The sequence below is a fragment of the Athene noctua genome, chromosome 19, assembly GCF_965140245.1.
Source record: "Athene noctua chromosome 19, bAthNoc1.hap1.1, whole genome shotgun sequence".
Taxonomy (NCBI): domain Eukaryota; kingdom Metazoa; phylum Chordata; class Aves; order Strigiformes; family Strigidae; genus Athene; species Athene noctua.
Genome location: NC_134055.1, coordinates 11,188,166 through 11,214,909, shown reverse-complemented (window position 1 = coordinate 11,214,909; position 26,744 = coordinate 11,188,166). Strand labels below are relative to the sequence as shown.

At 40.1% G+C, this 26,744-nt stretch overlaps 1 protein-coding gene across 8 annotated transcripts in view; it reads right to left on the bottom strand.

Moving 5' to 3' along the window:
• AUTS2 (activator of transcription and developmental regulator AUTS2) overlaps window positions 1–26,744 on the bottom strand; it is a 788,413-nt gene that overhangs the window by 227,032 nt on the left and 534,637 nt on the right. For all 8 annotated transcript variants that reach the window (XM_074923165.1, XM_074923167.1, XM_074923170.1 and 5 more), the window contains one exon: window positions 15,155–15,184. In XM_074923165.1, coding sequence (XP_074779266.1) covers window positions 15,155–15,184 — 30 coding nt within the window. The remainder of the gene's footprint in view (window positions 1–15,154; window positions 15,185–26,744) is intronic.

Sequence of the window (26,744 nt, the reverse complement as noted above, 5' to 3'; positions counted from 1 at the left end):
CCAAGCTAAAAGTCTTAAAAATGTACAAGAAAACCCTGGCTGGAATGCTCTCCGTATGTAATACAGGTTGCAGCTTTGAGAAGGCTTATCATTTCTCCTGACATTCTGACAGAAATGTGTAATATAGAAGTTTAGCAGCGTGGGCAGGTTAAATTATACTAGGCAGGAGAAATCATTTCAATGTGAATCGAAGCGTTTACTTTTGTCCACTTCCAGCTCTAGCTTGTTATTCTCTCTGCTCCCAATAGCTTCATGTTTCTAACAGAAAAGCTTCATTTTAAAACAGATGTTATATAGGGGGTGCTTTGGTTCTAGGATTTGGTGTTTACTCACAAAACATCCTTAACACACTACTAAAGTGTGACTTAGTTCTTGCTCATTTATTTAATTTTCTACATATTTTCTACGTATTTTTCTATGTTTTCTATGTATTTTTCTTTAATGTATTTACCTGGTATGGCAAATACTGTGGTAAACAGATTATATATTGAGCAATATGTTTATGGGAAGTTTTGACAAAAGCTTAATGAATTTATATACAGAAAATATTCTTATGAATAAGAATGAACTTCCAGGAAAATGTTCCATTTCCCTGTGAAAAAGAACAGATCAAAGAGCATTTTCAAATTCAGGCCTTCATTTCTATTGTAAAAAAGCATAAAAACTGCTCAGTTAAGCCTCCTCAGCCTGCTTTTCATGGAGTCAAGGAACACACTCTGATTTTTCTACCTGTCCCAGAAGCCCAAAGCATCAGCTCTTCTGCTTTTCTGGAACGGTGCAATCCACCCTACAGCATAGCCCAAACAATGAACAACCATCAACCCTAAATCTAGAAAAGAAACCACTCCATATAACACCTATGTGTAAAGAAATACATAAAAAAATACTGCTGGAAATATGTCCCCTATAGCACTGTCGTCCATTCTGAGCTACCGTGAAGCTCAAGTCCCTCTTGAAATGATGGAGCTCCCAGACCTTAAACCAGCTGAGTGGACCTTCTTGTCCATATGTTTTCCTAAGCTTTTGTTGCCATCTCTGAGAGATATTCAGTCTTTTTTACCAGCTCTAAACATTTTCCCTGGTGTCTGTAGGCAGAGCCACTCCTATTTCCAATTGATTTTTGAAATCAGGGTGCTTGGTGTCATTTAGCACTGTAGAATAAGTGGACACTAATTAATGGTAAATTACAATAGAATTTATACTGAATTACATACAACATCTGCATTAGTAGCCAATGAGTTCATTCTGATTAATGTTATCACAGGAAGTAGCAGGGAGTTTGTAATGATTTGCTAAAGCAGCTAACTGAAAGCTCTTTAGTCAGGTTTCTTATTAACAAAAACAAGCATTAAATTACTTAAGGACAATCATCAATTTAAATAAGTATTTTGTTACTGTACATATAAATCATTCGCAGAAAAGAAACTTAGTAAGTGTCACAGTTGTCATGCCACCTGAAAACCCAGAGATGCACAGTGTGAAGGTGCTTACCTCTCATTTTCATGCCCCAAGACCCCCAGAAATCACATACTGGGCCAGTATGTGACCGAGAATTGCAGATTCAGGCATCCCTCACACCAGATGAAATGTGAAACAACTGTATGGATTTTAATGGAGTAAATCCTAAATGGCACTAATCCTACTCAGACCTGTCCGGATCCCGTGCAGGACAAGGAACACTCTACTACCATCTGAGCAGTCCTGAGAGACACTTTAAGCAGTAAACCTGACAGTTCCCACATTGCATCCCAACTTCAACCTCAGACAATACTTGCTGGGTGTGACAGCAAGTGGCATCAGAGGATCCTAAAAATCTGGGGAACAATGGATCACTACTGGTCTTCAAAGTGTCCTGGGAAACACCATGCCCTTTACACAGTCTGTCCCATTGGCACTCAAGGGCAGTGATGCTCCACAAACCATCCACAGGCTGCTCCAAGGTCCCCTGTTTCATAAGCAATGCACAAATCACCATTAGGAGCCACAAAACTAAGAAAAAAACAAAATTAAAAAGAACTTAAAATGGAAAGCATGGGATCTGCGAGATCTGTGTTTCCAAGATTTGCTACCGACATGAATGGTTGATGTAATTTCTTTGTATTTAATTTCCCCTCCAATTCACACAATTTAATTTATTTGTATCAAAATATTTTGGAGACAAGGATGGTTTCTCTCTCTCTGTACTGTGCACAGGTCAATAAGAATCCAGTGTGGAAGGGGTTTCTGAGGGCTGCTGTACAGAAACAAAAATTCCAAAGTAATAAAACATCATTTGGATTTCAGGCTTCAGTTTGCAGAAAATCTTCTGTTTTGAACCTTATGTTTATCCTGAAACGGAGCCCCAAACAAAGACCATGTAACGAGTAAGTTCAGAGCTGCTGTTGTTCTTGGACCAGGAGAGAGAAATAAAAGCGCTGTAGTGATCGGACAGAAGTCGTGATGGAGCTCTCTGTTGCATTTTTGATGACATATGACAAGTACCAACATCGATCTTCCAGCGTGTTTATATTTTCCCGGGAGTACAAGATAGTATGGATTTCTACCATATTGAAAACAACAGCCTTAACATCCCTGCAATGTCCTCTAAAACTGATCTTATTCAGCCTGCAGCCCGTCTGCTTTATCATGGTGCACTGACACCATCAATCAAAGCGACCTGGTAACGTAACAAAGAGAAGTGGCTCCAGTCAGGCAGCGACGGCAATACTTCTTCAGCGCCGGGAAGTGCAGGAACTGCAAGTGTTTTACAGAAAATTAGCCAAGGCTCTTAGTTCCTGTGAACAGGTAAACTCAAAAGCAGCATGGCCTTGACAGGACACAAGTCTGAGATGATGTAACACCCCTTGCTCTGTGATGGACATCCTCGGTGGCTGCGGCCACAAGATATTTTGTACCAGAGATTGTGACAAAGGTAAGGAGGGCCACACACCCACGTGCTGCTGTACTGAGGTCATTTAAATGTCTAAGAGAGAGAAACCCAGTTACTGAGTTTAAAATGGTTTGTGAATGCCAGCAACAAAGCAGGGCACAGGACAGAAGACAGAAATGCATTAACTGGGGAGGCCGAATGGTTTTTAGTGCTCCCGTCCCCACTGCATTCATCGAAGGGAAGCATCCCTCCCCAGTCACAGCTGTCTGGGGCTGACCCTGTCCTGTTCCAAACCCTATTACTCTGCTCTGAACTAGCAGACACCTCTCCTCTCCTCCCTGTAGTTATCAAGATTTTGCAAAACTAACAAGACAAAAAAGAATAAATGCAGTAACAAGAATCCCCTTGCTAAATCCTGGTGGCACAGAAAAATGACAACAAAAACTGTTTTCCAAATGAGGTTACTTGTAAACATTTGGCACATACAGTTTAAAATTAACTTCTCTATCCTTCTTCCCAGTCTCTGGCTGAGAACTTGTGCTCAATGGGCAACTCAGAGCCAATAAAGCCACCACCTATCAACCCCCTAAAACAAACAGTACCACCAATGTGTTGCCAGAAGTTCACAGTTTGAAACTTTGTCTTACCCCTTCCTAGAGCAGCCCGAACATCCCATCATTACATGCTATCACTCTTTCTTCAGTTTTGTCTAGGATCTGTTAAATGTTTCTCTATAAATTTATCACTCAGTGCCCATTCACAGCCATGCATTAACTGCTCGTTTTTCTCTGAAAGTAAGGAATTCGATATGACACATAAGTCACCATAAACTCTACAGGATTAAGTAAATTATTGCATCTTAGAGCACAACTGGTTTCTACAAATGATACCCTGGAAAATGACATTATCGCCCAGTGATTTGGTTCAATCTGATTGCTACAGTTAATGTAATAATGTAACTCAATTAGGATGCTTTCGTTATGAATGAACAACCTTGTTTAATATTGTCTGACTGTCCAGAGTCAGCTTCAATGTGATGTTGAGGCAGCCTGAGAAGCCCAGAAATTCAGTGGTGCATTTTAAGAGGAGATACGGCATGAATTAGAAAGCCTAGGCAATTTTTAAAGACACAAATGTCATCTTGGTGCTTCCTGCTAGATAAAAATTACCAAGCAGGCATCTTTGTAATGCCTGGAAGTGAATCCAGACTTTCAACAGAGTTGAGAGAAAGGCTTGCAAGAGTCAATGTACACAATTTGACTCTCATTTTCCAAAGCAAAGCACATCAGGTTCACCTTAAGCTGTTTCTTCCACATTTCTCAGTTCTCACCAGTAGCTCTCAGTGGGGAGGCCAGCAGCCAGCTCGTGGTGTGCATACATTGAGAGTCTGGGAGAACCCGGGTGGTTAAAAGTTAAACATGTTTTTGACCACCTTCTATTTTCACGTGCTGTGTCCTTCAGAGGTGCTTACAACATGTACGTGGAGTTACCCACCAACACACCAGCTACGGTAGGGCACTCCCTTACTGTTAAGCATTTATAACATACTCATTGTTTGCACATCTGCTTTTCTTAAAACTACAACTCCTTCACTCTCAAAACATCTCTACATGATGTAGATAACCTGAGGTCTTGAACCACAGCCTGGTGGCTTATCCTTCCAACAAATAAACCAGGGGTTCACTCATGGGTGACATAGCAAGGCGCAGGCAAAGAGACTTTCACAGAAGGCGTTATCTTGTCTGTAGGGACCGTGAGGGAAGAGGGAGGAAGAGGTTATGCAAAACCTGCACTGGATTAACAGAAAGGTGAAAGTCCAGAAAGATCTTTACTCTGCTGGTACCTGTAGGCCCAACCATAACTCAAACCACGTGTTACTCTCTTCATTTCTACCCTGTTTGGGGAATTTCTGGAATCCAAGATACACAGTAGCTATATTTTACCACTTCCAAGTTCACAATACCCTTATTAGTGCTGAGCCAGATGGAGAGAAATATGCAGAAAACCAAAGCAGTACTTGCTGGAATCCTTCTCAATTCATTGGTGTGTGCATTTAATTTCCTGTCTCCTTGTTTTCAGCCTGTCCTTGGATATGTTTGTGAGAAACCTGAGATGGTTACATGTGTGGTGGCCTCCAAGACTCTTAAAAACATGAAATAATTACCATAACTTCGATATATAATTTTTTTTTCCTTCTCTTTCTAAAGAAACCTCCAAAGAAATGTCTCACCTTCTCAGTTGTCAGGCCTAAGACTTTTTTTCTTTTCAAGGAAATGTGAGAACAGACATTCAGGAATGGGGAGCATGCCTCATACATGATTATAAAATCTGATTTGTTATGAAAAACAGATGTTATTCAACAGCATAAAGTGTATATGAATATTATACTTGAGTAACATGCAGTAACATATAGCCCTTAAAGAAACACTTTTTATAATCTAGGTATGTTTGGACATGGCCAAACACTAAGATCCACAGACTGAATTTCTCTCTTTCTCCATACACACATTCCATACATGCATACTTGTTAATATTTGCTCCCAAATACAGATATAAAGCATATATCTAATCAACAAATAGCTATATAGAGGTGTATAGATCACAAGAAATGTGCCAGCATGTTTCAGTACATAGATTTCCTGCCAGGATATCTAATCTTACTTTTGTGTGGAAGGTTTGCAGACACTTGTGCAGAATAAGACACCCTGTAGATTTCTTAATAAGGCATCTCAGTTGACACACTCTAAATTAAGTTTAAAATCCACATCACCCAGGATAACTTTTTTTCAAAGTCTGGATTTCAGAGATAGAGAGAGCATGTGTGTGCATGTACGTCATGCACAGAGAGACACACACTTATTCCTTCACTGACTTTAAATTACTACTCTCGTTACATGGGAGATCAGAAAACCATACTGTGATTTTACTTACTTCTGCATCAGTGGCACCCTGAAAATGAAATCTTGCCTGGTGTTCCCATGTACTCTAACAACCTGCATGGAACTACTTTGATAAAAGTTTTGCTACATATTAAAAAAAAATAAAAAATAAAGATGTAACACTAAAATATGAACAAGCAAAACTATCTATCATTTGGAAAGTCTTTCTTATTGTGATCTAAGCTCCTGGGAAGGCTTTAGGAATTTGCATGTTATCCTTAGAGATGTCTGAAACTGTCTTTTCTGTTTCTTGTATAGCACTGAGCACATCATCAGCTTTAATCTTTAATCTCTTCTTCCTCTCTCCTCCCCTACAGAGAATCAAATCCTACAATCTATACACAGATAAAACTCTTGGGCCTAGTAAAGTTTGGCTCTAAGTTTTGCAATAAAGATAGGAAGATTTATTGCCAGGAATGTGTTATACCAAAACAAAATATCAAGTTGTCTAAATCAGTATTGCATCCCAAAACTCTGCCCTAGATGAAACAACAGAAAAAGCCGAGTGCACCTCAGATGGCATGAACTGACATGGGAAGATGGGCATTCAGGGATACTTTGAACCTAGACAATCTTCTGCTGAGAAGCGTATGAGTTGATAAGCCCTACCACTTTTCTCACCTCACTGTAAATACAAATGCAATTAAAGACTTCAAAAGACAAAACAAAAAAAGCTAAACAAACAAACCCAAGGTTTTTTCACTGTTCCTCCATCTGCTAATTCTCACATAATAAGAATGAAGACAGAAGAAAACAACTTCTAGGATTTCAAATACACACAACACCTACCTACCTTAACAGAAATACCCTACATAATTATGTACCTTTTGCCTGGAAGTATTATAGATATTAGTGCTGCTGTGGGGAGGAAAGCTTGTGGGCAGCGCATACATGTACTGTAGATATTTATAAAACCACTAGGAGGCTGCAATAAAATTATCTTGGAGTATATATTACGCTTTTTCAAGAAGCATTTAAAACCACTACTATATTCAATTTAATCTCTCCCCTAAATTTCCTTAATACACATTTCTCTGTATAGCTATACCTGTAATTTTGAATGTCAATATATATAAACAGACATGTTGCAAATAATGTACATCTATATAAACAGATATGTTCAATGAAAATAAGGTATGTTATTTTCATAGTATGCACGTGTATGCATAAAAACACATTCTGAAAAATAATATGCATGTATATAAGCTATAGCTGATATTCTAAGATCCTATATGAGAATAGTAATTGCTTACACAAAAATAGCAAACATTTAAAATAACAAATACACATAGGCACTGCTACGGTTGTACAATATGAACTTGCATACCACATATATGCGTAGAGTGCAACATGAACATAAAAATACAACATCAACATTTGGTGTATTTGCATATTACGTGTTGGCTATGCATCATGGTACATGCCTGTTACACAGACACACATTTAATATGTATCATTCCACAATCCTGGATATTTTTTATGCTATTAATTTTAATTTTCATACAATGATTTTATTTTCATCCACAGAAGAAGCTTGCAAGTGATCCTTTTCAAAACCTGATGGTTGAGCAGCATTTTAAGGTCCTGATGTGGCAGCAGCCGACCTTTCGAAGCCCCGCGTACCCTAGGAAGAGCGTTCGGGGGCATCTGTGCCAGCCTCCCTGTGTTTCAATTCTTGACTGTTTACTCAACTGCCAGAAGATGGTCTAAAGCCCCGGGGAGAGCAAAACCTGTTTGGGCCATTGACATTGAGTATCCTTGGTGCAGGAAGTCAGGACCTTAGAGGTATCCATCATTACGCCTGCCTGAAGGCAGGCTGGAGCCAAGGAACTTGCCTGAGAAGCTAGTAAAATTTTAATGCACTCTGTAGTGCGGTCATGTCATACTCAGTTATGGCAAATAATCCCAGATGCCTGCAGAGGTAAAATGGAGCTGTAATGTGCTTGCCTCCTAACCCGAGCTGACAGCAATGATGTACGACTACCATTAGCGGAAAATATCACTTCAACTAACCCATGATCCAGCTCCGCTAAGGGTCACATTATCCATGAGGAACAAATTACACTCCCAAAGTAAATACAAATTTTCTACACGAAATGGGTACAAAAAAAAGGAAAGGGGAGCTGGGCGGAGGAAGGGGGAGAGGGTAGGGGGAGCAAGGAGTGATACGTTACCTATGACAACATGCTGCCGAGTGACAAAGATGATAAAGGACAGGACAAATCATGGGCTGAAAGCACCGTGGCACAGCCAGCCTGGAGAGCACGTACCCACGCCTGTAAACAACATGTTCGCTCCCCTTAGTGGCAAATGCATAATCTTTTACAACGAACATGCTTGGCTCCAATTTTATTACCACTCTAGCTGTAGGGACCCTCTATGTGGCACATCAAATGAATAAAAAGGATCCTTATCTTTCCTCCTAATGGGCCTTAAACAGTAAGAAATACTTCATGATTGCCTGAGCGTTGCTAGCATATAAAGTCTTGGTGATCTTTCACCCTCGGGGCAAGTTTAAGGTGCTGCATTTTCCAGAGTTAAAAAGACAACACCTGTACAAATATGCAGTATAAATCGCACTGATGGGAAACATCCTGGCTTTGCAGAAACAGATTTAGGAATAATACTGAGAAACTATTTCTCTAATCCTATCCTTAGCCAAAATAAATATATGCCAAACAGTAAGATACTAGTATCCCATGACCTGAAGTAATTGCTTAAAATTGGGTTCTCAGCCACCGTTTCCCCATGCAGCCTTGTTTGTTAAACATGTTGGTATCCACCATCCAAGGAGTTTTTTCAAGAATTCACCTCCCTCTTATACTTGTAAATAAACCTTTTGCCCTTCCAGAAGTGCAGTGTGCCACTGCTCCGGGCGAGAGCCGCCACTCAGCCTTTTTCTACCAGCCATAACCTGCCACTCAAAACCCCACGGAGGTCCAGTCTGGGGAGAGAATGCTCCCACCACGAACCCCTCCTGGGGCTCCCCACAGAAGTCTGTCCCTTGTTGCAGTCAGTGCCCCCTTCCTGAACCTCAGGACCTTGTAGCCCCATGGAAGCTCCCTTGCCAGTGCTCTCCCCTGGCTGACAGTGCCGGGGAACATCTCACACAACTTAAGGCTACACAATAATTTCTCAGGCTCTCTTACTAGACTGGAGATGATACACTCGATATGTTGAAGTTTTCCTCTAGAAATCACGCCAGTCTACCTGCATCTAGAGTTGAAGAGTGTAGAGAACGGGATGAGAAAATTCACTGTGATGATACACCCTTCTTTCATTAGCTCAATAAATGCTGAGAGTTCCCTCTATGAACGAAATTCTTCAGACCAGGAAAATTATCATTTATTATTTATACTCCAGCAGTGCATAAGCACCAAACTGAAACCCTGGTTGAGCTGGTTGAGTTTTTAGACAGTAAGAAGAGTACAGACATTACTGTATGGTCACAGTGGCGACCATATTAAAAAGTTTAGCTGGCTACCAGCTATCTATCTGCTATAGCCCTGGCACCATCCAGGTGGACATTTTTCTTTCAAGTGCTACCCAAACTCCTCCTTCCCTCAGCAAGGGAAAAAATGTCCCCAATCCAGTTTTCTTTCCAAGCATCCTACTAAAAAATCCCAGACTAATGCAACTGCCCACATGAGAGTGAATTGTACCCATCTATAAATGTAGTGCTCCGTAATATTTAAGATGGCATACAGAGACTTCACCACCATGTAATCCATTTATGATAGACCTTTTACTTAGAACATACAGAACTCAGCCCTCTGCAAAGCAGCTATTTACCTTGGACTTAGGTTTCCTAGCACAGTTTATAGTGGGGTTGCTTTGGCTTCTTTCTGTTTCCAAAGAAAAGACAATTTGCTGTGCCCTGCATATGCTTCGGAGGAAAGAGAACAACAGAACAGCACTGACATGTGGACCAGCACAGCTGAAAATGATGCTTTCTTTATTTGGCAGAGACACAACTAAGCAGGACACCTCAGATCTGGGGGGCAGTGAGGAAATGACTTCTGAAGTTCATGACCAACGAATTTTGCGTTTGTTCAGTGGTACTGAAAGACATAATTTAAGTAGGCCCATCCCAAGCTTCTCTTCTAATAAATATATCAGAGCATCTAGAATTACCTAAACCAGTGGAGTTTGTAAAGCTAGGCTGAAACTTGTGGGGTTTTTTTAACATAGCAAAAAGGAGATTGTAAAGCAAACTATACACAAATGTACACACACGCAAATACATGAACACTTGTATGTGTGGATATTTAACTACCAAACACTGAAATACAGTCTACACACTAAACTGAGCGACGCACATCTGCCAAAATATTAATCCAAAATCTCTCTCCGAAGGCCATACACAAAATAACTGTCCAAACGCACTTCAGAACTACACTCAGGGTGCAGGTGTAAATGCTTTTGTCTGTGTATAGATATACACAAATAACCATTCCTTTTATCTGAGCGTATTAGAGGGATTTATGTGTTTTCCATGCCATAATTTTTGGTTCGTAGCTGGTTTATATACAATCAAATGTATTAGCATTATCATTGAAAACATTCCAATGCAAGAAATACCATTCTTCTGCTCTCATGGTGCTTTCAATGGCTTTTCAATGAAGTCTCACAAGCAACACACTCCCACCAGCACAGGCTTCTTAAGTAAGCACAACACCCACCCATTCAAATCACCTCCCCAGCTGGGGTAAGCCTTGTTATCTTCCCCTCTGACCACATGCCAACACTTCGCAACTTTAGCCAGCGGTGTGACCGACCTCTTTCCTCCCTTTGCATCCTACACAAAGTCCACCCAAAGCAAAGCCCGTTTCAATAGGAACACTCAGCAGTGCTTTGGCTGCACCCATAACCAGCAGATGCTGCTGGGCCCTGCTAGTGGGGAAAACACATTTTAATGAGAATTAAGAGCTTCATCAAGAGAGAACCGATTGGGTACTACTAAGATATACAAAGAATTAAGTCATCAATTGCAGTAGGTTTTTTAAGTTCTACGTCCTATCAAAGTTGGACAAAATTCAAGCAAGAAGTAGGCCTCTTCTCCTCTTGAATCAGGTGTAAGTAACAACTCGGTGTATACTGCAAAGCAATCCCCCTTGATCAATGAAATATTTTCCTAAGAAGTGAAAAATCACTAAAGTTGTCTCAGATTGAGTCTTAATTTTAGAATCAGTCTAATTAAACAGAGTGGTGAGAGGAAATGGTAGATATAGTGAATAAAAAAGGACCTTACTCCTTATCTCATCTTTAGTACTTGACTTCTTTATCAAAGCTGTTTGAATGTCTTCTCAAAACAGGATTTCCTTTAATTTTCAGAAGATGAACTATGTCTTTGCACTGATGTTTTTAATATTGTATTAATTACCATGGGTACAATTTTGAAGACTGTATCTACATATCAGGGACAATATAGTTGCACTTAAATTTGTCAGCAGTGCAATAACTTGCCCTAATTTTAGATTATCAGCTCTGGAGACCTGCTCAAAGAGTAAGACTGACAGACTTTTTAATGGAGAAAATCTGAGTTCCCCTGGGATCCATACTTTTTTCTGATTCAGTAAGAAATCCCAGTGGCATTTGCTGAAAGGATCCCAGGATGGAAAATGACATCTCTCTAAGAATTACTGCTTCATATTCTGACGCAAGTCCTCCAAATATACTGTCCCTCCGCAGACACACTTGCTATCTCTTTAGGTATTTTAGCAAGAGGAGAGTGAAATGCCTACTTTGAATGCTCCAGTCCAGTACTGTGCCAAATTGGAATGAAGGAGCATGAATCTATATAAATAGATAAATTATCCACCCGAAACATGTCATTTAAAATTGAGATGCTGACACAGCCTTAGCTATAGTACTGTTATGCAGAGGCTGCATCATTTTTCAATTAAATATCCTTGTTTCTTCTTCCAGAGAAACCTCTGGAGAAATGTCTCATTTGAGGGCAGACATAGACAGAAAGTGACTCTGTCTGTCGGCTCCCAATTAAAGGCTAGGGAAGATGGATTGGAGGCACAGCCATCGCCTAATAGAGATCAGATATCAACAATGATTTACGCAGCCAGATAGATACATATTCAAGTGGGGAAAAAAAATAATTCTAACAGCCTAGGAGACATTACTTTTCCTACTCTGTCACCACTCACTATTCATCTACTCCTCAGATTCCCAGGTCCTGCTCCTTCCTGTGTTCTCCTACTTTACTGTGGCCCATCCAGTCATGCTTGAACCAACTCGTCTTTCATCCACTTCATTCTGTCACACACCTTTCATCATACTGACCTGCCATTTTTTATTCAAACACACTGATCTATCTTTCTGGATTCCAGGTCTTATTTATTTTAGTAGAAATATGTATCTGTCTTGCATTACTCCTACCTCTCATGCACCTCTTCCTTCCCAGGCACACTGAAGGATCAGTGTCAGTTTGCCCTCAGAAATCCTAAATTAAGCAAGATTGTTTCCTTTCCATTTTCCAAACAGCAGGTACAGAATTTATCTGCAGCAATATACCATACACTCTGTATACATCAGGATATCAAAATCTGCAAGAGACAGTCCTAATGAAAAGTAGATCTCCCCTTCCCAGAAACATTTCAGGCAAAGATGTTTCTGGTGGGAGGAGGAGAACTCCTCAATCCTCACTACCTTGGCCAAGGACCGACCAAGAGCAATTTGACAATTTGCTTCTAGAACAGCTCCACAGCTGGAGGCTAATACCCTCATCATGATATAAGACATGTGGGTCAAGGATCTTAAAACTTCTAATCCTGCTGAGTACCCTCAGCTAACTATGGTTATTAATGAAAACTGAGGATGTTGAGCCTTATTAATGAAATGATCAACCTCCTGCACAGAGGGTTGGTATCTTCGCTTCTCCTAGTGCATTTTGCTCATAGGAATTTTTGGTCCTAAAAATGTTATTTTATTTAAAGCAGGAATTCAAAAATCTTCTGGGTCCTATTGAAAGAGATCTAAAAGATCCTGCCTGTCTGAAGAAAAGAAGTTTCTGCTTGTCAGTTAAACAAAGGAATAACGCACAGCCTCCTTTATAGTGTGTACTTTACCTGTCATCCAACAGCCCATTATCATGTCACGGCAGAGTGCACTTTTCTACAGGTCACTTTGTTTAAAATGACATGGATAATGCACATGTCAGCGAGCTGACAGTCCCGACCGTCCTTCAGAGATAAAAACCGCAAGACGAGCGCCTGTTCTTATCTGGGGTACATGCCTTGGTCTATCATCTAAGTCAGGCAGAACATGATTTCTCCAGAGAGCACTTTTTTCATTTCCTGATTTTAAGAAAATCAAATAAGCACCATTTGTCTTCATCTGAATATGCTTGACCTGCTCAAATGATGATGTCTCGCATTTTATAACAGGCTACATATGCTGAATTCAAATTAACAGCAGAACAAGGCCTTTAGATCTTTGCCTAGGCTGCCAGCACAGGCTGAATAAATATGCCAGGGTTAGCTGTCATCTTTTAGAATTGGGCCTGAGCTATAAAACTCAAACCTGGGCCTGTTTCTGAGATTTGAAAAGCACTAAATTATTAGGGATATTTGAATCTGCACTTCATCTCATTTCATTAGGAGGGAAGACAAAATAGAGATCACACAGATGAAAAACACATCTGGATTTTAAATCCTTCCCGCACAAGTACTGGGATATTCTGTCTGAGGTATAATCTTGAGGCTCTGTTGTATTGTGTTGCGGAAACTATCCTGAACCAGCAAACCACCACTAGCCCCAAAAAGCTGCCTCTCTGCCTTTTTATACAGGACTGCTGTAAGAGAAAAAATACTGTGAAACTGGCAGAGGTTTAGCGCTGCAAATGCAGTAGTGGCAGGAAATTACACTTCTAGTTTTGGGTGCCATAAACATAGGAGCTGAAATTCAGTTTATCATCTTCCACCGCATAAGGAACATCCTGAAAATGAATAATCACTTCACAGGATGGAATGTAATGGTAATGCATTAAAAATTCATATCTAAAAGTGCAGGTTAATATTCTGTGCAAAAAACCCAACAAAACCTCCCCTTTCTGTTGTCACACTGATTAACTCCAGTGATTAGTTCCCTTATGAAAGGGAAATCACTGCAGTTCAAAGTAAACAGTGGTTCTTTAACATAGTTAGCAAATTATTAAGAAACATGAGGAAAAAAATCTCTACTTGGGAAATTACTGAAAGAGCTGAAGGGCAAAGCTTTGGCTGTTATATACAGAATGGTCTGAAAATTTCCTTTGCTTCTTACTACACAAATGCTGTAGAAAACTGATTAAATTCATGAAAAGTGATTTCGGTATTCATTGTTTCCTTGTAGATTTTACAACATATTTACTCTTTTCTGTTGTATAAGCTGCATACCAGCATGGTCATCTCTCTTCTTGGCTGGACTTGGAGCTAGTTAACAGAACTACTCATGAAACTCTAAACAATTCAATGTCATTACATGAACGATATTTTCTGACATTACTTTACCCTCCCCCAACTTCCATCAGCCAATTTATCCAGTGAAAGAGGAGGCAAAAGTGATTACATTATCAAAACATCCCTTAAGGTTCAACATGCAAATGAAAATCACAAAATCCAACCTGGAAATAAAGAAATTAGACCAGTTTTGCTGCGATGATTATTTCATTTTTCCCAAAGAAGGTAATTGTTAGTCTGTTTACAACATAAGAATGTGCATCAGTGCGAACACTAGTTCTTCATTAGTCTTCTAAACAATAAACAGCATTAGAGATCAGTGCCTGACTTTTTCAGCATGACATTCTTCTCTTTTTCCACTTAGAAACCCAAAGTTATTGAGATAAATATCAGCAAGTTTTGTCACTTGACTTAATGTACAGTTCTCAAATGTTTTTTCTAAACGAATAGATATATATATCAACTATAACATTTCAGTTTAAGTTTGAAGACCCTTCCCTGCAGAGAAGCAAACAAGGCAATAATAGTGGTTAAATAACTGTTGAAAAGTGCAAATGTGAGGGTTACAAACATTTGGTTGCTGTTAGAACTTCCCAAGGGAAAATGTAGCCATAGAGAGGGTTGGTAGTGAGACTGGTGTTCATAAACAACCCACACAAACCATGGCATCAATATGCTTAAAGATCAATTCTGTAGCCTCCAAAAATATTCATTAGAATTCTCCTTCCTTGGAGGCCTATTCCAAATTAAATTAAACAAAGTCTTTTCCTTATATAGAGATGCTTTAGATCAATCCAAAAAGAAACTTTGAATAAATAACAGAATAAGAAGAATAAGTTAATCCAACAAATACAACAAATTATTTTTACTCCCATACTGATTTCCTTTCTTACCTTTTCTTCTTGATCACTGTCACTGTCACACTGAAACATAAAGAGAAAAAAAGAACAGGTAAGAGAAACTTGCTACAGCAAAAAAATGAAAGATTTCTATGAACAAGATAACTGAAACACTCCTAAACCCTATGGCATCAAATCTGGTACCTCTAGGAAAAATCTCAGTTACTGTACGAGTGGGAATTTTCCCCCGCACCATTATTGAAGACAATACATTTGTACATTTGAATTATGAAAAAATCGCACTGAAAGCAACAAAAGCCTTTTGCAATGTCCTCTGTTAGTTTAATTCACATGCACAGGACCTGAAGATGCATGAGCACATTTAGACTCCAAAGCTGGATCGGGGAAGAAGAAAAACAGTATTAGAGGGCTGTTTTGTTTTCTTTTGATGGACAGAATTTTTCACAGTCCTTGCCAACACAAAGGCTCCTCAGATAGGCGGGTATGGAAGTGGCTTATGTTTGCCTGTCCCAGAAGAGAAGCGTTTGCAAGGCTGCCATTTTCCAGGGCTACTTGGAGGGTTCACCCTATGTCTTTGCTTACCGCCGCTGAACTAAAGATTTCAGAGATCAGAGCGGAAAGGAGAACATGCCAAATTAATTTATTCATTAAGGTTCTCTGTAATTCAACAGTAGCCCAGATATCACAGGAAACATAACACTATAAAATGCCGAACAGTAACACGAGCGGGTCTTGATATTTATCAAGTGCCATTGCTCATTTTTTCAATAACTTTTACTGCTATAGAAATACAGCAGGACTACATGAATCAAGCTTCAGTACAGATAAGCATCAGAAACCCCAAACACGTTTACATTTGCTAGAAGTACAAAAGCTGTGCTGGAAATAGGACTGTAAGGGCCACACAACTCACTTGCACGTAGCCGCTTCTCCCAGACACAGATCTGATTCATCCCACCTAATATTCTAGGTAACTATGGAGTGGTCACACTTGGCTACCTCTACAGCAGAAGAATGAGGAAAACACCTCCTCTTATGGTGTTTGGTGGTTTTTTTTTTTCTTTAAATTACAATTTTAGATTCTAGGGGAGTGAATTGTCTGTATCATTCAAGGATGAACTCATAGCTCTGCAGATCTAATGGCAGATGTTTCAAAGGAAAGCATAAGATCACCAAACAGGAGGACCAGGCTCTCCTAAATCAAGGACCAGCTGACTGTGCTATGTTTTAACAGCTGTCAGTTAAGCCCTTCATGCATTTGTATGCCATTTAATGTGGCTTTGAGTATTTTCAACCAAATTGCTTTGAAATTAGTTACACTTTGTGAATTCCAAAGGTTAACTATACAGTGGGATCTGCATAGACATAGCCAAATACACCCACAAATCTATGTATGTGATTTGCACAAATCAAGTCATCTTCTGTGTGTTCTTTAATTATAACTTTTTTTTTTTTTTTTTCCACTGGCTTCTTCCTCATCATCACTGGTACAGGGAATGAAAAGGGACCTTCACCACACCAATGAGCTACGTACTAACAAATTAAAGCTAAGAACTATTTCTAAGTATTTTCCACATAATTTTAAATACAGTGAAGATTAGATAAAATTAGAATCTGCTTTCAGATAATTTCAGATAGAAATGGAAGTGAAATTTATTTAATAACTGAAATGATTTATATAACACTAGTTGCACCTAAATATCCTGGTAACAAACAAATGAGAGGGAACACTGAGATATGAGACAGGTTTTTAGCTTGAATTTTGAAACCCTCATGCCACGATCAACTTAGTGCAGAGAATGGAAGGAAGGAAAACTGCATGTTTCTAGAACAGTAAGGTATTTATATAAAGTATTCGTACCCTTACCCTGTAAATATTATGCATTTTGACTTCAGTGTGACAACATGTATGAGATTTTGGTATGAGGGTGAGCATAGTTAAGTATGTTTGCAAAGCAAGGCCCTACATTTATAAAAAAGCAAACATTCACATGGATTTTCACCCGTTGTAATCACAGCATGTCACAAAGATTTCCATTTTACAGTTGTTGGAATAATTCAACTTTTGGGCTACAGCGCTTTCTTCCACTGCTAGGTTACAGCCAGGGGGCCCAGCGGTTCCAGGGTCCCTGCACCACGTGCTCTGTAGGCATGGATGCATTCTGACACATCTTACACGTTCCAAAACAGGGAGCTCACAACCATTTGCTCCATTTGTTTGTGTCCCTTGCCCACCCTCCAGACAAACTCCAAGTCCTTACTATAATACCTGGATCCAAAAGGAGAAAGGAAGGGGCTAAAAAGTGGATATATAAGTAAGCAAGAATGATTCATTTTTAGCAGCATGGTTCAGAGGCTCCTACTGCTGGGGCACATGTGCCTGTATCCTGTGACCCAGCTGTGGTCACAGCATTTTGCAGCCTCTCCTTCCCCAACCATTTTTTGTCTGGTTTAAGGAATCTCCTGCACTACAGATTAAGTTTTTCCTGACTCACAAGCTTGGAAAGAGCTCAGGGTTTTGTGTTTTCTGCAGTGTGGAGGTACTTGGGGAGAAGAGTACTTGCCAGCAGTGACATCTGAATATGCCAGCAAAACAGTTACCCGCATCCGAGTGAATCTGCAGAGAAAGTGCATAGAACGATGTCGGTGGGAAGTTATTTCCATCAAAGTGTTAAGCCTCCTGCTTTCCGGCAGTCCAGTTCTAATTTCAAGGTCCGCTTAATTCCACATCAAATAATTACTGCTATACCCAGAAGCACCTTGTCTCCAGAGTTAAGCATATGGCGAAGGACTGAGACCTACTGGTGTCCATTATGGAAGCAGCACGGATGCCAAGCCGATTAAAAATGCTCAGGCTCCCTTCACAACATGCCCAGTGACTGACAGCTTCGCGATTTGGCCAGTCACTGTGGCTGCCAAAAAAGCCTCTGCTGCACAGAGGCCCACATGGCACTCTGAGAAAACAGTTCCATTCCTGGTATTAAATTCCCATACTGACCCGAGGACTTTGCTGTGAGCTCAGCAGGAGCACACCATCCAATTTACAGCTCCATCCTCCAGAGCCCTCAGTGCCAGCCTCTGGCAGAGACGAATGATGGTCAAACCCCTCCAGCTCATAAATTATGCAAAGGCAATAAATGCACTCAGCAAACAGCTCCTAACGTTTGCCTAGCCTGGCTCCAGATGCACTTTGTAAAATGCCAGGAGTCCTGCACACACAAGGCATCTATTTCACTCATAAAGAGGTTTTGTTGGTGGGGCACGAGGGAAGGAGACCCACCATCCAGCAGCGCTGTCCTGTTCCAATAGCAGAATTTTATGGACGAGCTGTATGAAAGAAAAAAAGGAAGGACAGGAGGAAAGGGCTTTATGTACTGCACTGGGGTTATATTTACATGCAGTATGTATGTGTGCGTGTAGGCATACCCATTGCACGTGTAAATGTTGAACATCCACGTTAAGCTGAATTTTCCCTGAGGATTAAACACATGGATTTCCTCTGGTTCATGGAAAGAATCAGACAATTTATGTGCAGCGCTAACTCCAAAAAGACTTGCAGAAGCAAGAAGAGGTTCACTGCTCAGGCTGGAAATTGAATTGGAGCAACTGTATGTTCTTCCCATGCCTGAGACTACTTTGCTGTTCGGACACTCCAAGCATTGCACTTGTACACACATTCCCCAGTGGCCCTTGCTCTGATATGCTCATTTACATTTTTGGATGCATTTTCTTCCCAGAGGTGCTAAAGCACAAGGTGTTTCCATCTTCTGTAGGCTTACTGCTAACCATTTCTGGAGAACAGGTTTTGGAAACCAAAGCTGACAACTGTGAAGTTGATTATTCAGAATTACTGGTCAATTTGAAGACTTCAGTCTTGCTCAATTCCTCAATTCCTCTAGCATTTCTCTACCTCCCAAGGCCATAGAAAAAAGTAAAATGATTTAAGTGCTTTGTGGTTCTCAGCGCACCAGACTGTTTTGGAATTGAAGTGATGCAAATGATTTGTACTGGCCTTCTGCTTTGGGCTGAATTTCAGTATTTTGTGCCTATTACAAAAAAGATAATTTTTCAGTGTTCTCCCATGTCTTGTTTCAGGAAATCATGGCTCTGTGCACACACTGCATCAGAATATTCTGAAAATAACTGGGAATCCAAAATATAATTCAGAGATAGCATGACCTGATTTTGGATAACTGCCACTAGCTTCACTGGAAGCTGCGAGTGATAATATGACAAATCAGGACAAGGAGGCTGCAGACATTTTACACCTGAACAAACAGAGGCTTCTTTCTCCGATTCTCAGGCTCAAGGCACTTGCTGTCTCCACACTGAACACAAGTCATGACAGATTACAGTCACCTGGGGCCAGGCTTGAGAAGAGCCCAGAGCCCAGTTTCTAAAAGCTGGACTACATTATCAAAAACCCACCCACCCAACCAGCCCTTAGCTCTCAGTTAGGCACTGAAATGAAAGTCAGATTAGCAAAACTGCTGAGCACCCACAGCTCCCATGTACGGCCAAGTTTTCAAATGAGCATGGCACAAAATGCTGTGAGGTCTTTTCAAACCAGAGCCTGATCCTCAGAAGAAGGATTCTTCAAAATGGCTATTTTACGCTTCTGAAAGCTTTTTCTGGGCAGAATAGACTCTTAATGGTTTTCTCAAAGGAGCTACAGCACCACAAACCAAATCCAAAGAAGGGACATATAAAGCAAGATTGCTCCTAATTTCTATATAACCAGGGGAAATAATGAGACCCAACTGACAATGACTTGCTCAAAGTGGCCATAGTTATCACTTAAACTGTTCAAATACCTTTAATAACTAAAGTGTACAGACTACCAGCTGCCACGTCACTTGCCACACATGTCAAGCGTTCAAACTTCCTTTTGCAGTATTTCTGCAGCTTCATGCTCAAGAAGTGCTAATCAGAAGCAGTATCCCACAAACTTGCATTTTCATATCTGTGCTGCAGTCAAAATTCAAATAGTTATTCCTAGAATCAACCCCAGGTGAGGAGGGAACATACAAATTTGGAAGATCTTCATGCCAATAAAAAAAAAAAAAAAGCTCTTCTTTCTGCCTCAGCTTCAACCTTCTAAATTACTGCTATCAGTCTGTGTTTTGAAAGCATAAGATGCATCCCCTGCGATACCGAGTATGCACACATATAACTGCAGTGGGAAGTGGAAGAAGAACTTTCCAGTTCTCATTTGAGGTTTAATCGCTGCTATGTTTTGTAGAAGAAAAGGAAAATGGAGGATTGGGCTAAAGATTAGTTGTACCTCCTAAATTCCCTGCCCCAGCCAAAGAGAATGCAAGTTAAAGTACACAGCACATCTCCCACAGGACCCGCAGAATAAGACTGATCCCAATGCCACATTTCAAAAATCAGACACACTATGAGGTTACAGCTGTAATTTGAGCCCATTTTAATAGCTCGACAGAGTCTGGTCCCAAATCAAGCTGAGTAAAGGTCTGTGCCACCTCACCAGCTCATTCAGACTGAAGCAACACTATGGATTTCTATGCACCTTGCTGATTGAACACATTCTTGTGCAAAAAGTGGCAATCATTGAATATATCATGTACAATGACATTGAGGAGGGCATTGTTCTCTATTCTGCTCAATGGACTTTGCTGGAACAGCTATTTCATATCTTGGATCCATTTATCATTGCCACCAAAGGAGTCGGTGCTGCTGAAATGCCAGCGCTGAACAAAGTGATTCTACTCAGCTGTCTGCTGAAAAGAAATCTGAAGAAAATGAGGGAAAACCCAGACCTCAGCCATGTTCACACTCACATTTACAATATTCTTGTCCAGCTATCCACCAACGACAAACTGACAGCCCTGGAAAGGGCAAAGATGGTATTTTAGCTATACAAATAGACCTGTGCTTCCAAGAAAAAAGGAGTAAAAAACATCTCCTAGATGAAAGGAGACACAGACAGGGAATAAATGGGCAATTTTCTAATTGATGAAATGGAGACAGGCAGAGTCACAAAGAAACTAAGAGCAAGAATTTCACTTTTTTCTTTCCTATCTCTGACTTTCCCTGCAAGTAACATTCAGCATGGAGCTCCTTGCCAAGGAATCTTATATATAGCATCTTGCAAATTGGTTAACATCACAGTCTGCTTAGCAATTCTTCACCATTATCCACAGTGATTCACTGTAAGGAATGACTCTGAAACAGAGATGGTCTGAGAAGTTTAAGGTCTGCTTTCTCAAAAGCTAAAATTACAGATTATTCACAGAAAAGTCCCATTTTACACAAATTACCTTAGTCTGGACAAAAGATTGCAATGTTGACCTTTAATCTGAATTCCATTTTATCCAAACTACTTCACTTCAGATGAAATGTATCAGTCTTGGACATTTAAAGTTATCTTGGCCCCTTACAGGAAAAATATTCAGAACTCAGAACCACTTTCAGCCATAACTCTTTTTAATTCCTCACTCCCAGGACTTTTATGATTGTTTTATATAGCAAAATTACACAATTAGTGGCTCCTTCTCACTCTACCATCAACAAAACAATGGTTAGATAGAAAGAATTATATTTTGAGCATTAAAGTGAAAACACCAGATTACATTACTATCGATGATAAAGATGATCCACCTTATATTTACACCGGACGTGTATATATCCTTGGAACTGGTGGGTAGTATACATACTCCTGGTAGACCACAGGGAGCTTATTTGTAAAGCAAAGGGCAATTTCCCTCCAGAAAGACAGATAAGCATGAGTCCTATTTTGAGGTTTCATTCTGTTATGTCAATCCCTGTATTCCCAGGGGTATCCCTGGAAGGGGAAGACCAGTAGCTGTGTGTGAGTGGGAGAGACTGGGAGGCCTCCTGTGCCTGGCTGGGGAGGCAGCAGGGGCAGCAGGACTGCAAAGCCTGCCGGAGGGCTGCCAGGGACAGAGCGAGCCCTCTGACCTGGCTGTCTGCCCGGGGCTGGCTTTCACTCCAGGGAAACACACCACAGAATCACAGAATTGTCTAGGTTGGGAAAGACCTTGAAGATCATCCAGTCCAACCATTGACCTAACACTGACAGTTCCCAACTACACCATATCCCTAAGCACTAGGTCGACCCTACTCTTAAACCCCTCCAGGGATGGGAACTTCACCATGTCCCTGGGCAGCCCACTCCAATGCCCAACAACTCCTTCTGGAAAGAAATGCTTCCTAACGCCACTGACATCCTCAAGCACCTTCAGGCACAGCCCCAGAGATGGATGAAAAGAAACCAGCCCTGTAAGCAACACATTTTCCTTTGCTCTCTGGAAACTGAGCTGAGAGTGGTAAGTTATTGCGGTTTGGAAAGTGCAACTTCTTTCCCCCGGTTATCACTCCCGATGGCTTCCTTATGGTGTCATTGCTCAATGATCCCACAAGTGCTTAAGGCCCAATCCAGCCATCCCCAAAGAACAGGACGACGCTCCCACCAATGTCAGCGGAAGACTAAATGGGCTTTCCAGACATACCATTAGAAAGCTAACGATGCCACGAGTTACTCAGCTCAGCATCTTCAGAAAGTGCCTGCTGCAAGTCAGGCATCCAAATTCCACTAGACTAACCGGGCGCCAAGCAGCTGTTGGCCACATGCACAACCGAATCTTCACTTTAGGAAGTAATTTTCTTTTTCAACAGAAGCATCAACTCCCTACCTCAGTTTCTCAATACTCTATATGAAAAAAAGACTACATGTCTTTGCCTCTGGGACTCTGCATGTACACTTGCTGCCTCCTTACCTGCCTTTCTGATGGTAGAGAATTTGCAGTATGTAATGTTACTTCTAGCATCTCCTCAACTGATTACGACAATTTGCAGTGTGTAATGTCATTTTTAGCATCCTCTCAACTGATAGTACTTTGTCAGGGTTCAAAAAATAAATAATAGTAAATAATAATAAAAATAAGTATTTATACTGGTAGACTAATTCCATAGGAAGGACTTAAACTAATCAGAGTCTAATAAGTCAGTGCCTAATACTGCATTAGCCAGTGTATCTATGTAAGAAAAGATTTCTATTTTTCCGAACTCCTGGTCTTAGCTCAAGAGTTCAGTTTGGAATTTGAGTCTTCCAGGTACTTACAGTCTAATGAAATCAAAATATCCTGATGGACAAGAAGCAAAGCATGTTACGGGTTAAAATAATACAAGAATCTATTTTTTCCACTGTGTTGTGATCCATAAAAATCACCCTGAGCCTTTACTCTTTCTTCTCTGCCTGTGAAGCCAATTGCTTTGATTGCAGTGATATGAGCTTGCTGAAATGACTTGCCCTTGCTTGTGAAGCAAATGGAACATGCTAATAGAACTTATCGCATTACCCGATGCAAAAGTGCCATAGCTCATTACTTTAAGATAAAAGGATATCATTGCAGACGGGAAGCAGAATTGACTTTCTGAGGCCCGACTTGATGATGATTTAATCAACTGCTCTCTTTCACTTCTCATCTCTGCGCCTGTCGGTTTCACAGGTGCTGTTAAATGAGACACTCAGAAAGTGAGCGGAGGGAAAGAAATTGCTGTCATTACTTTTCAAGAAAGGAGGTATGCAAATTTTCGACAGAAAGATTGCGTTCATAATGGGCCTGGTAAAATACAAGGATCATGCTTGACAGGTGAGGGCAAGTCATTTGTACGTCCTTAAAGTGAAGCAACCATCCTCATTTAGAAATTGTGCTCGATAAGAGAAGCTACAAATGAAAACCATGCAATGGCTGAGAAGCAGCAAGCAAACCTTTGAAGACTTTGCTATTGCAGATCTGCTTTCAGCAGGTGCCTGGCGTGCCTTCACACATGTCTGTTCCTAACTGCCAGATGGCCAAATTTTGACCTCCGTATCTCACAGAGAACTCCTCTTAAATGTTTTTTTACTGTCAGCTTTACATTCACAGTCTGGGGTCTAAGAGTTTCTTCCTTTCTTCATCACTGCCAGAAATAGAAATTACAAGACAAAAAACTAAGCGAGGGTTGAGTTAACTTTGAAATCAGAATCAATAGGTTGGAGGCAACAACTTGTTTTCTTCTGCATGTAACTGAGTATTACAGATCTTGGAAGGTCCAGAGCTTACGGTTCATACAGCCAAGTAAAAAGTAAAAAGAATAATCCACCAAAAGGGCTGTGGCAGGAAGCAAAGAGGATGAAAAGATGTTTCTCCAGGGCCCAAAAGGAACCTGGGGTCCTGTATGATTGCAACACGAGAAAAAAGGGCAAAAAGAGAGTAACTGAATGTTCTCTTGACCTGATGGAAAAGTTCTGATATTCCAAAATTAGAAGTTGAAAAAGCACAATAATTGACATGGTGAATTATGTACAGGCTAAAAACATTCTATAGATCTTGGATAGCTATTGAGCTGTTTGGATCATTTTAAATGGGGAAATGAGAACTAAAAAGTTTTTATTGGTGTCAATCAGGTTTTCAATCAGAGATTGATAGTCAGCTACAGCAAACAGGTTCCTCAGGGACTCCACTGTATGCAATGGATACAGTAGTTTGTCATAAAATGTTGTCTCAGGTAACAGCATAGGACTTAAATAGAATTAATGTCATGAAAATTTAGAATTAAACAAGAAAAAGCTAGGAAATACTGCCAGAAAGAAAGCTTGATAAAATGGAAAGGAATTTAAATTAGAACAGCCACTGTATTAACTCCACAGTTAGGTACATTTTAAGAATTTTAAATACTCTTTCAAAAGGTACACAGTTCATTTATCTCAAATGGTCCTACAGTTGTTTATGAAATGCAACTATCAGATATCTTATTTGACCTTTTCCCTATGTGTCAGGTTCTTAACCCCCCATATCTACCTAACCGGTAGTGATCCAGTAATACTCTTTGGACCTGACTCACCTCTCACCAAAAATGCTTCACTATAGGTTGAAAAACAACATGATGGAGGAAAGATAGCTTTGGGCTAGGACTCAGAAGATTCACCTTTGTCACTGGTTATCAGTATCACCTCAGGCAAGTCACTTAGTCTCTTCTTCTGTCAACCCTCTACTTTTCCTCTATTCGGGCTATTAAGTTGTATGTTCCTTAGGATTTGGTTACTTTTCACTATGTGTGTTTATAAAGCATGCAGGATAATAGAGCATTTCTTCTTGAGAATTTTGGTCTTAGTAAATAGAAGAAATAAAGAAGAAGAAGAAAAAAGCATTAAGACTCAGATCAGGCCATAGACACACCATGCCTATTTTCAATATAGATCTCATCTTCCGCCAACTAAATGGCATGACCTAACAGCAAATGATATAATTTCAACTGAAAATTATTTTTATTTTACATTAGAGAAACACACAGAAAGAAGAAGCAATACAATATCGATAATACTGCACAGGGGTTGTTCTCTTTTACAGGCTGCAGCAACTCTGAGAACAAAATGGCTACTGAAACACACATGAAGAGAGATTAAATTGATTTGTAAAATGAAATAGTTGTAGAAATAGTATTTGAAGCAAAAAATGAAGAATAAAAAACCATCTCTTCTTTCCCAAACAACAAGAACTCCTTAGCTTTTGAGCTCTGTATCTTTATATTAGGCTAAGCAATTTAAACTGTATTGTATAAATAATAATAATAATTCCCCAAACAACGCAAAACAATTGATCCTTAGGGATAAGACCTTAACAGCTGAGCTATAAACCTCTGAACATTGGATTTTAATGGATACTAAAAAACTCTTAACTAAGCCCTATAAATATAACCTGAAACAAAATGACTTGTGTTGTAAGCTGTTTGCAAACTCTCATAAATGTTCCTCATTGTCATAATGCCAGAAAAATAACTGAGACTGTGTACTCAGCCCTGTAAACCGGCTTCTATATTGTGGTTTCATTCCCTTTTCCACTCTCTATTTTATAATTCATCACTCATGCAGTTGTTATATATTATTATTTATTTCTGCCTTTATCAATTTTGTACAATTTATAAACTGTCTCTGCTAGACCTGAGGGAAGAGAAGGATTATTCTAAATCTACAGCAAGTAAATATAAATTGTAAAGACAACGGCACACTCCGGCCTGCCTGCCTCAAACTTCCTGTTTTGACATACATGATGCCATAATTTGGAATCTGTAATCTCTTATTAGGAAATGAATGCATTAATTTTATTTTTTTTTTTTTCCAGAATGATGCAATTATAATAATTGAATGTAAAACAGGAGTTGCATTTCTCTATTTAGAGGTAAGCATAATTCTATATCCCTTATTTATCAGCCGGACTCAACCATTTGTTGTTCATGGAATGGCTGTAAGTAAGAATATTGATAGTCAGGGGGGACACTATCCAACGGAGCATCCATCACTGGAGCCTCCCTCTTCACTAACAAGCAGTGGCAGAAGTGGTACCTCGGTGTGTCCAAAGGGCCCACACAGGTATGGGTTACTTCCGACGGACTCTCTAGGCTGGGCTCCTCCAGCTCTCCCTTCCTGAGGACCTCTTGTAATCAGCCCCAAACCCGGGTGTGTCTCCTCTGTTTTGATAAAAAGCTATTACTCCAGTATTGCCTTCCACAGCACTGCAGTGCACGACAGCTGGGACTCACAGTGCTCAACTCTATGGTTACATTTAGAGCAGAAGGATGGGAGCTTCATGTAAGA